Genomic DNA, 17,948 nt, shown 5'->3' with positions numbered 1-17,948 from the left:
GTGCACCCACACACTCTTCCTGGGCGTGTCCCTGTGTCTGCACATGTGCTTTGCCGCCATCAGCTCCAAGGTCCAAGTGAGGGTGCACGCCCCGCTCTGGGTCTCTCTGCCCTTTAGGGTCCATGCCCCACTGAGCCTGGGCTTCAGAGTGAGGCTGCAGGCCCAGAGGCATGACAGGGCCCAGGGGACGGGGGGTGCATCCCAAGGGGAGCAGAGCCCCCCAGTGTCCAGGACGCCCCCGGTGTCCAGGACGCCCCTGGTGTCCAGGAGGCTCGAGCCCACAAGGAGACGGGAGGCATCACGGAGCAGGGGTGAGCTCTGTCCAGGTGGGTACTTGAAGGGGCTGCTTTCTACCTCTTGGTCCTGTCCCCAGCCTTGGGTGTCAGGCCACGCTTGGAGCCCACTTCTCCTCTTCAAATGAAGGAGAACATTCTCTCCTCTTGTATCATCAAGCCTGTGTGGCCACCTCTCTCCTTTCCCCTCTGGGCTCCCAGGACCTCCTTCCTGGGCTGCATGGTCCCTGGGAAAGGCGCAGGCAGAGGACCTGGGCAGAGTCCAGGCCTTGCCCTCTGTCTGCCGAGCACAGAACCGCTCAGGGCAACGTTGGGCTGAGGGCCCTTTTCCCCCTGCCCTTCCTCCTGTGCAGACCTCCTCCCTCCCTTGGGCTCTCAGTCCCTCCAGCCACCCCCTTCCCTCCCCGTCTCTGCCCTTCTCTGGGTGAAAGTGAAAAGAGAAAGTGATAGTCGCTTAGTTGAGTCTGACTCTTTGCGACCCCTTGGACTGTAGCCTGCCAGGCTTCTCTGTCCATGGGACTTCCCAGGTAAGAATACTGGAGTGGGTTGCCAGTTCCTCCTCCAGGGGATCTTCCCGACCCAGGGACTGAACCCTGGTCTCCTGCATTGAGGGCAGATTCTGTACCCTTGGGACTCTGCTTCTCTTCCAGCTTCTACAGTGGAGACCTCTATTCCGGGCCATCATGGACCCTCTCTTTTGCTCAGGGATGCCCTGTTCCCAGGCCCCTGACCGCCTCCTGCCATCCCCCTCCCCCGCCAGCAGAGTTGGCTCAGGTGTGCCTGGCTCTCTCTGCAGTGGTTCCCAGTGCGGCGACCCTCATCATCGTGGTGTGCGTGGGCTTCCTGGTGCTCATGGTCGTCCTGGGTCTCGTGCGCATTCACTCACTGCAACGCCGCGTCTCGGGGGCCAGTGGGCCTCCCGGGGCCTCCAGCGACCCCAAGGATCCCGATCTCTTCTGGGATGACTCAGCTCTCACCATTATCGTGAACCCCATGGAGGTGAGTGGGGGGCCTGGCAGAGTCAGGGTGCAGCTGGGACACACTCCCAGCAGGAAGACTCCCAATGAGCACCCCCTCGCCACCCTTCTCCAGTCCTACCAGAGCCGGCAGGTCTGCGTGGCGGGCGCTGCAGGCGGCCAGCAGGACGACGAGGACAGCAGCGACTCGGAGGCCGCCGACTCACCCAGCAGCGATGAGAGACGCATCATCGAGACCCCCCCTCACCGCTACTGAGGCCTCCGCCCCTCCCCAGACAGAGAATTCCATCCCGGTGAGACAGACACACCGAAGATACAGAAGGACCTTCTTAGAGGAGAGAAACCCGGTGGGGTGGAGGAGAGAGCTCTTAGAAGAGTCCTCTCCTAATCTCAGAATCGGGGGGCCCACCAGAGCCCGACCCTCCCCCTCAGCTCCCAGCCCACCCCTGCTCCATGCCTCTGGGCTCCTACTCCCGGGTGGGGGAGATTCTGGCTGCCTTCTCTGTCGCCAGGCAGCCACCCCCTTTGCTGACCCACATCTGTCTCTTCCCCCACCAGCCATGTGCTATATGGTGGGGAGGGGTACTGAAGGAAACCTGGTCCCCTGCCCTTACCTTCTCTCCTGTCCATGGAGCCCCCTGGCCAGGCATTCTCTGCTTCTCTTAACGAGCCCCCCCTTTCCATTTCACTCCGGGGATCCCCTCCTCTCCTGGCCCCCTTCCCTCCTCTTCCTCTCCTGTCCCCCCCTCTCCGAGGCCTGGCTGTGGCTGGGTTGTAGGGGTGGGAGTGGGATGGGGGCCCCGGCTGGATTATAAATAATGTATATTTTTTCATGTCGTCGTGAGCGCAGCCCCTGTGTTCCGTGTGCAGCTCACAACCTTGTGTGCGTGTGGCATTGTCACGTCCTGGGGTGGGAGTGGGGGTCGGGTGGTGGGTGTGTGAGGGAGGGGACACACCCTAGGGTTTTCAAATAAAACAACTGGAAAAAAGCCTGGTCAGCTGCCTCTGGCCTGCTTGATCCCTGGTGGGTGCTCTGTGGGTGGCCGCTCTGGGGTCTCTGAGCTGAAGTGAGGGGCAGGGCTGGTTTTCTGGGTGCTGTCGCCAGGATCAGATGGCTTCCACTGCACCCCGGGAAGAATACAAACAATTGAGGGGATGCTGCATACGCCAGGGCTTTGTGGAGGACATTGTTATCACCCCCATGTCTTGAAATTTTTCACCTGGGGTGCCTGTGTGCCCAGCCCCAGGGGAGTCGAGGGGGAGAGGGCAGGCAACTCTGCTATTTGTTTTTTAAAAAGGGGTTTTCCTTTTAAAAATTAATTAATTGATTAATTATCGGCCATACCTTGCGGGATGTGGGCTTAGTTCCCCCACCAGGGATTGAGCCTGTGCCACCTGCAGTGGAAGCACAGAGTCTTAAGCACTGGACCAGCAGAGAAGTCCCAGTCCTGCTGTTTGTAATAAGAGAGAACGGGCTCTGAGAGGTGTTCCCCAGGTAGAAGGGGCAGGAACCAGATGGGGTTATTTCAGAAGAGTACGCTGTAGACGGAGCATCCTTCCTATGGTGTCCTGGCCCCAGGGAAGACCAGGGACCCAGGTCTTAATTACTGTGTGTGAGATGAGGGGCTTAGAGTATCAGTCATGTTACCTCAGGTGGCACAGTCAGTAAGGAATCCACCTGCCAATGCTCTCGGGTTTGATCCCTGGGTTGGGAAGATCCCTTGGAGAAGGAAATGGCAACCTACTCCAGTACTCTTGCCTGGGAAATCTCATGGACAGAGGAACCTGACAGGCTATAGTCCATGGGGTCACAAAGAGTCAGACATGACTGAACACACACGCGTGTGCACACACACACACACACACACACATGTTATCCCTACTTCTCGGTGGTCCTTGTGGACGCAGTGGGGTTGGGGCGGAGCTTACTGGCCCACTGCTCTGCCACCCATGCCTGGTCTTACCTCTGCCAGGCACCCATCCTGGCCCCTGGCTTCAGCTACCGGCCATGTGTTAATGTCCATGTAGACCTCCCACCCAACTACCTGTTGGCAGCTCCACTAGGGCATCCTGTACTTCAGATGCAACCTTGGCCCAGATTCTGCTCTGTCCATTTCACCTTTCTCCCCGTTACCTGAGCCAGAGACCTGGGAGTGGGTTGGGATTTCTCCCTCTCCCTTAACCTCATGTCCACATGGTGACTAACCCTCTCATTTTCACTTTTTACCCCTTAAAATCTCTCAAATGTCTTTTTCTCCCCAGCACCCCATTGCTGGTGCTGCCTTGGCTTATATCTTCAGTATGTGCCTGGTCTGTTGCAAGAACCTCTTATGTGTCGCCTACCTGTTGCCTGCCTGTCACCTACCTGCCTCCTACCTCTCCTCCTTGCCCCCAGTGTTTTACTCCACTCCACTCACCTCTGGGTCGGAGTAGCTTTTCTAAAGTTCAGGTTCTCCTCCTGGAACCTTCCCTACTTCCAAATCACTGTCAGGGTCAAGTTTGGACACCTTGAGAGGCCCCCTCAACCCCCCTCCCCCACCTCCCTGGTCCTCCCTGCCACCACCCCTGCACACCTAGGTACCAGTCACACAAACCACTAGTCTTTCCCCAAACCTGCCCTGCTGCTTCTTGTCTCTGTCTTTGCACATACCGTTTGCTCTGTCTAGTGTGCCTAGCCATCTTGTCCTTATCACTCAGGATGCAGCGTTGCCTCTTCCAGGAAGTCTTCTGTGCCCTGGCACCTCTTGTTCACGCCTCCATCACAGCCCTCTTCACTACCTGATGGTTCACATCTGTCTCCACTACCAGACTCTCTGTGTCCTCAGAACTCACACAGGGTCTGGTGCGCAGTAGGGGCTCTGAAGGATGAATGAGATGCGTGTGGCTCTCAGATTGATTCTATGAGAAAAGATGAATTGGTAGGAGGGGAGAGGGGAGCTTCTCTGGTGGCCCTCTGGCCTGGGGGCGTCAGTGCACAAAGGACAGATGTGACCCAGCAGGTGCCTGCAGAACCCTCTCCTGGAGGGGCCCTTGTGGATGCCAAGGTCATGTTTCAATGTCTGTGGCAATAACACGTGGGAGGCAGCCTGCCTGTTCTCCCTGGAGCTGCTCAGAGCAATGGCTCAATGGGCAGAGCCTTCAGATATCGAAGCCTCAGTGCTAACAAGGTGTGAGAGTAAGATTTTAGTCTTTGGTCTTAAGCTTCAGGGAGCTCACCCCTCTCCTCTTACTGTCCCTCCTAGTCCTCACACACCCCTGGCCTCAGGGTCCACAGCTTCCCACACAGAGCAGTGGAGCCAAGTGTTTGCCCTTGTGCTCAGTCAGTCAGTCGTTTCTGACTCTTTGCGACCCCATGGACTGTAGCCTGCCAGGATCCTCTGCATGGAATTCTTCAGGCAAGAATTCTGGAGTGGGTTGCCATTTCCTACTCCAGGGGGTCTTCCCAACCCAGGGATCAAACCCGCATCTCCAGATTTTCTGCACTGGCAGGTGGATTCTTTACCATTAGCGCCACCAAATGGGAAGCCCATTTGCCCCTGGAGCCCCCACAGTGTGGCCAAGACTCAGGACCTGGGATCTTCATTCAAGTTCAAGCCCCAGCTCTTGGGAGCAGATGGGGCAAGTAAACACGTCAGCAGCACAGAGTCCATCTCTTAGCGTCTGCCCAGTCCCGGCCTCCCTGGATCATCCATCTCTGGGACCAACCATGGTTTCTTCTGAAATGCACCTTTCTGCATTCGTTTCCTGGGGACTCTCCAGGGTCATGGATCACTGATTGTGTCTTACCGGTGCAGCCTTTCCTGTCCCTCCTGTTCATCCGTAGCGCTGACACCCCAGATGCCAGCCCATGGCTGCCAGAACCTCCTGACATGACAGCTGGGCAGGTGGCCATGTCACCATGGGGTGGGTGGGTCCTGGAGAAGACTTTGAAGCTCATGTGCCCCCACATTGCCCCAAGTGACCACTCTTGCTTGTGGACTCATTCTCCTCTCTCAGTCTCTCTCTCTTTCTCTCTCTCTCTCTCTCACACACACACTGGAAATGGGAATCAGGAGTGAGGCAAGATGCTGACTCCCATTGTGCAGAGAAGGGGTGGCAGGCAGGAGTCCAAATGGGTTTCTATTTTGTTGCTCAAGATCTCCTGGAAAGTTCCCCAACCTCCCTCACAGAACCTCCCAAAGCCTCAGGACGCCAGGACTTGGGCAGGGCTTCCCATTTCTCTCCTCATGTAATTTGATACAGCAAACATCTCCTTTGGCCTCATTTGGACCTTCTCTTTCACACTGAAAGCCTGTTTTCCTCTTAAGTCCATTCTCTGCAGTGAAAACTGATGAGCTTCCTGAAAAGTGCATGATGGAGAGCCAGACCCTTGAGAGAAGCTGTAGAGGCAGAGACAGTAACCAAGTGATCAAGAATCAAGTGTCTGCATCCTATTACTAGACCAGAGACCTGAATGCTCACCTTTGTGTCTTCTGGGAAGGTGGACATTCACGCACACACACACACCAGGGCTCTGACCACATCAGGATTCCACCACACTGCAACCTTTCCACGATCCTAAAACCTGCATTTCGGCAGCTGCCAGCCCCTGCCTTGGGGGCTTTGCTGGGACAGGTCAGGCATGACATGTCTGCTCCCAGTCTCCTAGCACCCGTGGAAGAGCTCATATTACCTTCTCTGCATGTTGTCCCCCCAAAATATGTCCTCTGGTTCCCCTCGGGGTTCCTCTAGACCAGTCGACTGGTGAATCACCTAGACCCTGGCCTTTCCTGGTGGCTCAGATGGTAAAGAATCTGCTTGCAATGCATTAGACCTGGGTTGGATCCCTGGGTTGGGAAGACCCCTTGGAGGAGGGAATGGCAACCCACTCCAGTATTCTTGTTTGGAGAATCCCATGAACAGAGGAGCTGGTGGGCTACAGTCCATGGGGCTGCAAAGAGTTAGAGACGACTGAACGACCAACACACACACACCCAGACCCTAGGACCTTTCCAGGGTGCCTGTAGCATGAGCTGAGCTTGCATCCTCAGTGCTCCTCGGTGCACTGTGGGCTCCGGGCGTCCTGGACTCTGCCTCCCCTGAAGCCCTCTTCTCACCCAGCGACCTGCTGAGGCCTCCTGCTCCGGGGCGCCCCCTCCTGGAAAGACAAGGAGCGGCAGGAAGGGAGCTGGTGCGGAGAGAGATGGGTGAGTCCAGGCCGGCAGGCAGGCGCATCTGAGAGACGGGAGGAGCTGGCACGCTTATTTTCATCGCGCTGGTGTCGCTGCGTCTCCCGCGGCACCACGCTGCTGTCGCTCCCTAAAATAACCTCGTTCTACAGGAAAAGGACAGATGAGGTTTAAATTTAGCAACGGTGGGTGGGAGGGGTGGGGGAATGCAGACTCTGGGATGTGATGGGGCTGGCTTTGTCATTGAAGGAATTGGAAGCCGGTGATGCCTGCCTGAGGATTCTCACCCACAGGATAAGGGAACGTCCAGCCCGAATATAATGTCCAGTCTCGAAGACCTGCCCTAAATATCCGAGGTTCTCACCCCAAGTCTTCAGTCCCACCCACCTCCCCACCAGACATGATCTTTTCCCTTAAACAGCTGAGTTGGGGTTACGTTGCCATTTCTCCATGGGCTTCTGCGTGGCTGGTTCTTTGGGAAGAGGCTAAGGGCAAAAGCAGAAGTTGAGAAAACCCCTGATTTTCAGTTAGCCTAATAAAGGGAGAGGAGTCTTCCTGTTCTCAGGGCGCCACAGACAGGGAGAAGTCCAAAAGGCACAGGAGCTGTGGAGAGACGGTGACGTCACTTGCAAACGACAGAAGGGCAAAGGCCCAGGGTACCAGGCCCAGGCGACTCAGCTGCCTAGTCCCCCTGGAAGTCCGGCGGCCCCCCACAGACCACCCAGCCAACGACCCTCCACCTCGGGGCCCTGCTCTTCCTGCATCATCTTGCTGTTTTGAGGAAATTCCAAAGCACAGGGGGCACTCCTGCCAGGGATTGGATGGGGAGGAGGAGTAAGGGAGGAGGGAAGAGGGATTGAGGAACCCCCACCCCCACCTCCCACCCCCATGTTCACATCTCAGCAACTTAGTGTTCAGCCTTGGTCTTCAGCTTCTCTAAGTGATGGCTCATTGGCTGTCAAAAGAATTGCTTACTCCAAGGGTTCAGTGAGGCTTCAATAGGATCACTTTTTCTGGCCCATGCCATGAACAGCCTAGGGGAGGCTTGCACCAACATGAAATGCGTGCACCCACCAGTGCTTCAGTCACTGGTTTGCCAAGAAGTTCCTCAGGGCACACTGCTCCAGGGACCCATGCATTGACCTCTTCAAGCACTACCATCAGTGTGTTCAGATCAGAAAGCAATAAAGGAGAAGGAGATTTCTGCTGAAGGACTGGAGTTCATGGGTCATGGCAAAGAAAAGCCTGAAAGCTCTTCTTGACCTTGACAGTCACCTTGAAAATGGACATCTCAAATCAGGAAATTGAGGACTCTGGTTCTTGTCAGAACTGAAGATAGCATTGATTTGATTAATTTAGGAGGGAGGAGTTTCCTTTCCTCCTTGATATTTTTCTCTCACTTGTAAAAGATGATAAACTGTCACTCTTTGCTTTGAGATTTCTGGCTTTGGCATCTCAGCAGGAACTCGGTGTTCTAAATAATGGGATTTTGGGGGATTATGGTTGTAATACTTGGTCTGGGGTTAGTTTTAAATATGTCTTGTATGAAAAGACTCGTAACCTTATCAGGATGTCTAAGATTGCCTGACCCTGAGTCATTCTTTGAAGGACATTACAGACACTCTACTGGGGTTATTTATTCTTGGAAGTAACTGGTTAAGATCTCTTTTCTATGAGAGAACTAGTGCTCCAGAAAGGGTTCCCAGCACAACAGTTGCAGTCAATGCTTGGGAGCGCCGTTTTATTTTTATATAGTAATTTAACTGTTAAGGTTGCTGGTGGACTGGGTTAGCCAAGAGGAAGATGGATTTCAGTCTTCCTGTTAAGACAGTTCCCTATCTTAACAAGAGGTGTCAGAGCTCATATTAAGATGTAAAAGCTTCATGAATGCTGCATTTCAGAGTTCATGGTGTAGTTCAGGAATTAAAATTCTTGAAGTGGCTATGGAGAAAGATCCTAAATTACAAAGATTTGGTGCTGCCAGCTTCCAACCTATGTCAATGAATTAAGTCCAGCTGTATATCGTAAAAATGCCAAAATGCTGCCTATGATTAAATGGGGGTGGGGCGGGATGGAAAAGAGGTTGCTTTGTTTGCCTTGTTTATTCACCCTGCCCTGTAATGCCTGTAATCATGAAAATGGAATAAATTGTAATATTTAGTTTAAAAAAAATCACTTTTTCTGACGCAACTCAGAATCAGCATAATATACATGAGCTATCATTATCATTAATTATTGGAAGATGGGCAGACGATGAAGGGGTCTTTGAAACATGGCCTCTAGGGGATGGCAGGATCGCTGAAGTTCCTTGCCCCTCTGCCACCGCCCCCAGACTCTGGCAGCATGGCTTGTAGAAAAAAAACAAATGGTGATTGTATTTATTTCTAATGTGTATTTATTTATTTTTTTGACTGTGCTACGCAGCATGTGAGATCTTAGTTCCCCCGACTATGGATGGAACTCGAAACCCCTGCATTGGAAGCTCAGAGTCCTAACCACTGGACTGCCAGGGAAGTCCCCGGGCTTGTGGTTTTGAACACGTGCTTTGGAGCTAGACATGCCTGGGTTTTTCTTCACTTGGCAGCTTACAGAAGGTTATTGTGGCCAATGCCCATGGGAGAGTGGCTATTTTCATAGTTTTCAGGCTGATTTAAATAAGCACAGAGTTTTTTTTTTAATAGGTGGTGGATCTTAGCCACAGGAGTGGCTAAGATCTCTATAAGCAAGAGCTCACTGGCTTTCAGGTGCTGACTTCATGGTCAGAGGTGACCTGGTACTATAGTAAGGCAAAAATAGAGGTTAGTTCACCAATAGACGGTCTTTGCTCAAAATAAGCAGGATCTTAGCTATAAATGCTTTCCAGGTAAGACTGGTGGATGGAATAGCTTTTTGTTCTGTAGTGGTTTTCAGTCAGAATTTAGGTTGAGCTCAGACCTCAAAAGGAGCTGAGTTTCACGTTCACTCCTGACTCTGTGTCTGTGAGCCTTGTGCAGGCCCAGGTAGGCCGTACCTGTCCTTGTGAACTGTGTCAGTGAAGGACAAGGGAGTGAAATGTGGAGAGTTCAATATCTCAGGTCATTAGGCTTATCCACAAGCTCTCAAGAGATACCCACAACTATCTCCAGGTAGCTCTGGAACTGTAGCCTTTATCATCCTTTGGTCAAGTATATAGTCCTTGGCCAAGAATTTGAATTTTGGACTGTGGTTTTAGCTACCAAGGGTGGTATATTTTTTTCCAATGAAGATATCAAAAGGAGTGAAGATCGCTTATTTAACAGAGGATATGCCATTTTCATGGAGAATGTGGCTCAGATGATAAAGCATCTGTCTACAATGCGGGAGACCTGGGTTCGATCCCTGGGTTGGGAAGATCCCCTGGAGAAGGAAATGGCAATCCACTCCAGGACTAGTGCCTGGAAAATCCCATGGACAGAGGAGCCTGGTAGGCTACAGTCCACGAGATCGCAAAGAGTCGGACCCGACTGAGCAACTTCACTCACTCACTCATGCCATTTTCATGTGGACATAGAAAAATAATTGAACTTATTACCCTTATATACAAGGGCTTGTGAAGGCAATTCAAGAGGGCAGTGTCTGGAATATTCAGAGTCTAAGAAACATGCTTGCTCAAGGAGTCAAGAAAGAACTGCTTAAAAACAGCAACAACAAAATAACAATATAGGATTTGACCTTTCTCCTGGAATAAGAAAGGTGAAATTTTGAAGGAAAAATATTGGGTTGGCCAAAAAGTTTATTCAGAGTTTTTGTATAATGTTACAGAAAAAATTCGAATGAACTCTTTGGCCAATGCAATGCAAGGCTGATTGAGCTGGAGGAAGATGTCGATTTCTTTGGAAGAAAGGTCTGTGGTCTTTAAAGACAGGCTAGGCACATATGGGAGGAGTGTGAGGTCTTAGAGGTCAGGCAGGTTTGAAAAGGAATAGGAGGTTTATGCGGGTGGGTCTGATGACCCTTAATTAGAGGCTTAGAGAAAAGAGGCCATTGACAGGATCAGGTTAAAAAAAGGGTGCTCAGTTGCATCTGACTTTGCAACTCCATGGACCTCAGCCTTCCAGGCTCCTCTGTCTATGGAATTTTCCAGGCAAGAATCTTCCCCACCCAGGGATCGAACTCATGTCTCCTGCATTGCAGGCAGATTCTTTATTGCTGAGTGACTGGGAAAGCCCCCCAAAGAAAAATACAGTGGATTTAATAAGTGAAGGAAATTAGCTGACCTCTAGGTGGGAGTGTGGTAGCAGTCCATCTACCCAAGGTGGGATAAAGATGCCCTGCTGCTGTGAATGGAGAAGGCAATGGCACCCCACTCCAGTACGCTTGCCTGGAAAATCCCATGGATGGAGGAGCCTGGTAGGCTGCAGTCCATGGGGTCACAAAGAGTCGGACACGACTGAGCGACTTCACTTTCACTTTTTACTTTCATGCATTGGAGAAGGAAATGGCAACCCACTCCAGTATTCTTGCCTGGAGAATCCCAGGGACAGGGGAGCCTGGTGGGCTGCTGTCTATGGGGTCGCATAGAGTCGGACACGACTGAAGCGACTTAGCAGCAGCAGCAGCAGCAGCTGCTGTGAACTGTGAGTTAGTCCAGCTGAAAGCTCACCCTGCGGTCAGCGGAGGTAACTCCACCTGGAGAAGTCTAAGTTCACAGGGGTGGAGGTAGGGGGTTACTGTGACTGCCTATAGCCCCCTAGCTCTCCTGCTCTGCTCTTCAATCTGACAGCCAATTGTTTACGGCACTAATTTTTTGACCTACTAACCTCAGCCTTTCCAACAAGGTCAAACTGGTCTCCTGAGGAGGTGTAGAATTTAGTATAGAGACTGTGAAGTAATTGTAATATCTTGATGTTAAGGTAAGCTTTGTGTTTCCAACTTGAAATATCTGTTAATTTCAGAATTATGATTTTTAGTTGAAAGGTGTAAGACATTGCTCAAGTTTATAAACAAATAAATAAATTTAAACAAACAAAAAAATAAATAAAGTATTAGAACATTTAAGAGAAATCAAACAGCAGAACATAGTGAATTAAGTAATTAGATTTACAAGAGCTGCATATGTTATAAGAATGATTTTGTGAGTATTTTTAAGTCTACCTTGTCAGGCAATTAAAGTGCACAAGGGGAAAAAAAATCCGATATATCAAGCATATGAATATGGTGTAAAACAGTTATGGAAATTTTACTAACTTTGTAGATGAAACTAATTGCTAAAGAAATGTAAATCTGTTCAAGTTGATTTAAACATCAATCAAAGAACAAGTGGAAGCAATTTAAAAAAAAATTAGTACATTTAGAAATAGAATTTCAAGATTTGTAAGTTGAATGTCAAGGTTTGAGCAAAACTGTGTTTTATACTCACAATTTTAATAAATTAAACATTAATTTAAACCCCAGGTAACTGGTAATAGACTTTTCTATGCACATCAGACATCACAAATATTCACAATTATGGGGTATTTGTGGAGCTGGTATTAGTGATTGGGTCAGAAACTGATTGGAGAAGGCAATGGCACCCCACTCTAGTACTTTTGCCTAGAAAATCCCATGGACGGAGGAGCCTGGTGGGCTGCAGTTCATGGGGTCGCTAGAGTTGGACACGACTAATCGACTTCATTTTCACCTTTCACTTTCCTGCGTTGGAGAAGGAAATGGCAACCCACTCCACTGTTCTTGCCTGGAGAATCCCAGGGAGGGGAAGCCTGGTTGGCTGCCGTCTATGGGGTCTCACAGAGTCGGACACGACTGAAGCAATGCAGCAGCAGCAGAAACTGATGGACCCAAAGAAATCTGTGGAGATGGAGAAGGCATGGCCCAGACAAGACAGGGTGTGCCAGAAGGGCGCTCCCAGCCAGGACACAGCCGAGTGCTGTGCTGTGCTGTGCTAAGTCGCTTTAGTCGTGTCTGACTGCAACTTTATGGACTGTAGCCTACCAGGCTCCTCTGTCCATGGCACTCTCCAGGCAAGAATACTGGAGTGGGTTGCCATGCCCTTGTCCAGGGGATCTTCCCCATCCAGTAGAGGGTCCCTCAGATCTGCAGTACAGTTCACAAGGGAACAACTGAAAACTAGATGATCAAAACAGCCCTACCAACCTCTTGGTTGGAAAATCCTTTCAATGGAGTTTAATTTCATCATCTTTGGTACAGCCTCACAATGGTAACCAGAAGCGTGGACTGTTGTAGAGATCGTCAGCTTCTCAACAAAACTTAGTCCAGCCCACTGTAGGCATCAGCTAAATTATATTTCCCAGCCTCCTCTGCTACTAAGGTGGCCAAAAGGCTGAGCCAATGGAGTGTGGGCTTGACATCACATCAGCCTCCTGATTGGAGAATCCCTTCAACAAAGTTTAATTTCATTGTCACTGGCATAGCCTGACCCTGAAACCAATATTTCCCCCATTATTTATTTTCTCTTATTACTTCTAAACCTTTATTTTACTATGGGATTTGGCTGCATAGCCACAAAGTCTCTCACCTGCAATCCTGAAATCCACAAAATTTTGAAAACCAAAAGTGTTTTTAGGTAGTCTAATGCCAAAATTCATCCTGTCCTGAACAGGTGAAACTATTCATAGACTTCATTTCAAAGTAAATATTCATATTTTTCCGAAGAAGTATTTTAATTAATTAATTTGATGCTTTTGAACTGTGGTATTGAAGAAGACTCTTGAGAGTCCCTTGGACTGCAAGGAGATCCAACCAGTCCATCCTAAAGGAGAGTCCTGGAGTTTATTGGAAGGACTGATGCTGAAGCTGAAACTCCAATACTTTGGCCACCTGATGCAAAGAATTGACTCATTGGAAAAAGACCCTGATGCTGGGAAAGATTGAAGCCAGGAAGAGAAGGGGATGACAGAGGATGAGATGGTTGGATGGCATCACTGACTCGATGGACATGAATTTGAGCAAACTCTGGGAGATGGTGAAGGACAGGGAGGCCTGGCGTGCTGCAGTCCATGGGGTCGCAAAGAGGACACAACTGAGCGGCTGAATTAATTTGACTGCGCCAGGTCTTAGTTGTGGCAAATGTGATCTTTAGTTTTGGCATGTGGGATCTGTTTTTTTTTTTTTTCTTCACTTGAGGCATGGAAACTCTTAGTTGCTACATGTGGGATCTAGTTCCCTGAAGGGATCAAACCTGGGCCCCCTGCATTGAGAACGAGAAGTCTTAGCCCCTGGACCACCAGGGAAGTCCCCAGAAGAAATATTAATGTGCTTGATTCTGAGAGGCTGTCCCAGAGCTGGTCAGGGAAGGTATGTAATTCACATAGACTGGTGTATAATACATAGCCTACGTTTACCTCAATAAAATCTCCAGAGATCGGGATACTGAAACATGTGCTGTGCTGTGCTTAGTCGCTCAGTCATGGCTGACTCTTTGCGACCTCATGGACTGTAGCCTGCCAGGCTCCTCTGTCCATGGGATTCTCCAGGCAAAAATATTGGAGTGGATTGCCATTCCCTCCTCCAGGGGATCTTTCCAACCCAGGAATCGAACCGAGGTCTCCCGAATTGCAGGCAGATTCTTTACCATCTGAGCCACCAGGGAAGCCCTACTGAAACATAACTGGTCCCAAGAGTTTAAGATGAAGGAATGTGGACCTGAGCAAATATACGTATCTGGATTGTATTATGTATTGTTCCAAATTCTGGAATACTGCTTTGCTTGGTCCAATCATTTTGAATTAGAGACCCAGGCTGTATCCATCTGTGCCTCAGCCGTTGCCAACACAGGATTTCCAAGGTCACCGTGTACGGTTGGCTGTACCAAGCTGGAAAGAGCAAGTATCAGAGGATGGCACGTTGGGGGATTTCACAGACCAGGCCTGGAAGGGGTGATTATCATTCTGCTCAGTTTCCATTAGCTACTATCCAGTCATTTGGCCACCTACACAGCTGGGGAGGCTGGGAAATGTAGTTCAGCTGTGTGGCCAGGACGAGGTGGAGTGTTTCAGTAATCAGCTGGCAGTCTCTGCAGCAGTCCATCCTCCTGGTGTTTTGGGCGCAATATCCATTTCACCCTTCTTCCCACGTGGAGAATACACACCCCTCCTTCCCAAAAGACACATTCGAGTCCCATCCAGGATTTCTGGATCGTGTATAGTCTTCTCCATATGACTCTTCATTGCCTGGTGACTTATGAGCTGAAGACACAAGTGATCTGAACACTATCTCCTCCCCACAACCTTTGCCACGACTGCATTGGAGTTCAAGTTTTTTGTTTGTTTGTTTCCAATTTGGGAATATTATGGCCTTCCCAGGTGGTGCTAGTGGTAAAGAATGCACCTGCCAAGGGAGGAGATGCAAGAGACTTGGGTATGATCCCTGGGTCAGGAAGATCCCTTGGAGGAGGAAATGGCAACCCCCTCCAATATTCTTACCTGGAAAATTCCATGGACAGAGGAGCCTGGCGGGTTACAGTCTATGTGACCACAAAAAGCCAGACATGACTGAGGGATTGAGCACTACTTGGGAATACTATAGGCAATGCCATTGTGTACATTTTTATACCTGTGTACCACCAGACATATATGTGTAAGAGTGTTCCTAGGTAAGCATGATAGAAGTTTGGTCATGTATGCCTTACTGTGTAACGATAAACTGACTTTTTTTGTTTGTTTGTTTTTTGGCCACACCATGTAGTATACAGGATCTTAGTTCCCTGACCAGGGATTGAACCTGTGCCCCTTGCAGTGAAAGAGTGGAGTTTTAACAACTGGACCGCCAGAGAAGTCCCATGACAAACTGATTTCTGCTCAGTAAATCAATTTATCTGTTTGTTAGTACATTAATTTATCTGTTCTTGTATCAAATACCATATTGTTTATAACTCTTGATATCTGGTGAAGCAAATTCTCTCACCTTGTTCTTCCTTGTATGTATCTTTATTACTGGTTCACAGGGTTAGAGTATGCTTAATTTTGTCTTCCAAAGTGACTATACCATTTTGCATTTCCACCAGCTATGAATGAGAGTTCTTTTTGCTCCACTACCTCAGCAGCATTTGGTGTTCTCAGAATATTAGACGTTGGCCATTCTAATAAGTGTGCCAGTTCAGTTCAGTTCAGTCCCTCAGTCGTGTCCTGACTCTTTGCGACTCCATGAATTGCAGCATGCCAGGACTCCCTGTCCATCACCAACTCCCAGAGTTTACCCAAACTCAAGTCCATAGAGTCAGTGATGCCATCTAGCCATCTCATCCTCTGTCGTCCCCTTCTCCTCCTGCCCCCAATCCCTCCCAGCATCAGAGTCTTTTCCAATGAGTCAACTCTTTGTATGAGGTGGCCAAAATACTGGAGTTTCATAAGTGTGTAGTAGTGTATTATTGTTTCAATTTGCATTTCCCTAATGACATTTGATGTTGAGCATCTTTTCACATGCTTATATTCCATCTGTATATCGTCTTTGGTAAGGTGTCTCTTCAGATCTTTTGCTCATTTTAAAATTGGGTTGTCATCTTCCTATTGAGTTTTGAGTGTTCTCATATCTTAGATGCTTCTGTTCTGCCGCTTAGTCCTGTCTGACTCTTTGAGACCCCATGGACTGTAGCCCACCAGGCTTCCCTGTCTGTAGGATTTCCCAGGGCAGGAATACTGGAGTGGGTTGCCATTTCCTTCTCCAGGGGATCTTCCTGACCCAGGGATCGAACTCAAATCTCCTGCATTGACAGGAGGGTTCTTTACCACTGGATGCCACTCCTTTATCAGACATGTGTTTTGCAAATCTTTTGTTCTAGTCTGTGGCTCATCTTCTCATTTTCTTGAAGTGATACTTTTTACAATCAGTGAATGCCTTAGGGGCCTCGATGGAAGTCAGGTTGGGAAGCTGGGTGGGAGCAGCCTCTTTTAGAATGCTTCTAAGGGCAGGAAGTGTTGTATGTGGTGCTGGTGGTGGGATAGGAAAGGTTAATGCCCGGAAGCAGGATTTAAAGGTGATGTAAGTATCTGGTCAAGGCCTTTTACCAGTGTAAATAATAAGGAATTAGGGAATTAGCATAGGGGCTTGTGTTTGATGCATATTTACTGAACTACTGAATTAAAATGGACTATCACACTGGTTTTTAGATAGGGCATTTGACATTATTCACTGAATGACAGTCACAGCCTAACATCACAGATTTTCTAGATGGAGGCCTTTTAGATATCTAACGAGTTCTATCTCCCCCAGGTTGTAAACGAGAAAATGAGGGGTCAGGTCAAAGTTATTGCAACTCATAGACAGTGAATATGACCAACCAGCAGGAGAATTGTGATTCAAATACAGGTTTCATGCTTTTAGCTAGTGCTTATTCCAAACAGCAGTGCTATAATTTTGTTTCAACTGTCAAGCACATTTTAGAAAACCCAAGCCTATTGTATTGATCCATATTTTTGCTTAGTGTATTCTTTCTTCTTTTATGATGTTCCAAGAGTTTTTCTTAGAGAACTCCTTTTAGCCCTTCATTTAAGGCAGATCTGTGGTGACATATTCTCTGTAGTTTTCCTTTATTGAGGTTGTCTTGATTTTCCCTTCTTTAAAAAGAGAATGTATGTATTTATTTAGCTGCTCTGTGCCTTGGTTGTGGCCATGTGGGGCCCTTCACTGTGCTGCATGGACTCTCTAGTTGTGGTGCCTTCGCTCAGGAGTTGCAGCACGTTGGGCTCAACTACTCCATGGCATGTGGGATGTTAGTTTCCCGACCAAGGGATCAAACCCACGTTCCCTGCACTGCAAGGTGGATTCTTAACCTCTGGATCACCAGGGAAGTCCTGATTTTCCCTTCATTTCTGAAGGATATTTTCAATAGTGTGGTGCAGAATCATGTCCCCTGAAAGATGTCTATGTCATAATCCCTGGAACCTATGGATATTTTAGGCAAAAGGGGAATTAAGTTTGCAGAATCATTAAGGTTGATAATCAGCTGATCCTAATATGGGGAGATTATCCTGGATTATCCAAATGAGCCCATGGCATTCACAGAGGTCTTTATAATTAGAAGAAGGAGGCAGAAAGGAGAGAAAGAGGGGTGGTAGTGTGAGAAGAACTTGGCATGGGCTTGCTGGCTGAATGGAGGATGGAGGGAGGAGGCCATGAAACAAATAATATGGGTAGCCTCTAGTGTCTTGAGAGACAGGAAACAGGCTTTCCCAAGAAGGACTAGAGCTCTGTTGCTTTTGGCTTAGTGGTAAAGAAAACACCTCCAAGGCAGGAAATACACAGAAGATGTGGGTTCTATCCCTGGGTCTGGAAGATCCTCTGGAACAGGAAATGGCAACCCACTCCAGGATTCTTGTTTGGAAAATTCCATGGACAGAGCAGCCTGGCAGGCTGCAGCCCATAGAGTCTCAAAGAGTCGGACATGACTGAGGATGCACGCACAAACATTCAGATTACCTTAATTTGATCCTGGAGAGACCCGTTTCAGGCTTTTGACCTCTAGGATGGTAACATAATTAATTTCTCCTATAGGCAAGATGTCATTTTCCTCTGGTAGTTTTTGAATAATTTTTCTT

At 49.0% G+C, this 17,948-nt stretch overlaps 1 protein-coding gene and 1 pseudogene across 1 annotated transcript in view; both read left to right on the top strand.

Annotated features, from left to right (window-relative positions):
- CLSTN3 (calsyntenin 3) overlaps window positions 1-2,103 on the top strand; it is a 29,797-nt gene extending 27,694 nt beyond the window's left edge. The window contains exons 17-18 of the mRNA XM_086402131.1: window positions 1,090-1,292; window positions 1,386-2,103. Coding sequence (XP_086258257.1) covers window positions 1,090-1,292; window positions 1,386-1,526 — 344 coding nt within the window. The 3' untranslated portion in view covers window positions 1,527-2,103. The remainder of the gene's footprint in view (window positions 1-1,089; window positions 1,293-1,385) is intronic.
- Window positions 2,104-6,964: 4,861 nt separating this feature from the next.
- On the top strand, window positions 6,965-8,677 carry LOC147372855 (TP53-regulated inhibitor of apoptosis 1 pseudogene; annotated as a pseudogene).
- Window positions 8,678-17,948: the final 9,271 nt, after the last annotated feature.

This window comes from Bos grunniens, chromosome 5 (genome assembly GCF_055505025.1).
Source record: "Bos grunniens cultivar Pamir isolate PY7600 chromosome 5, Bosgru_T2T1.0, whole genome shotgun sequence".
Taxonomy (NCBI): Eukaryota; Metazoa; Chordata; class Mammalia; order Artiodactyla; family Bovidae; genus Bos; species Bos grunniens.
This window is presented reverse-complemented; position numbering and strand designations above follow the sequence as displayed.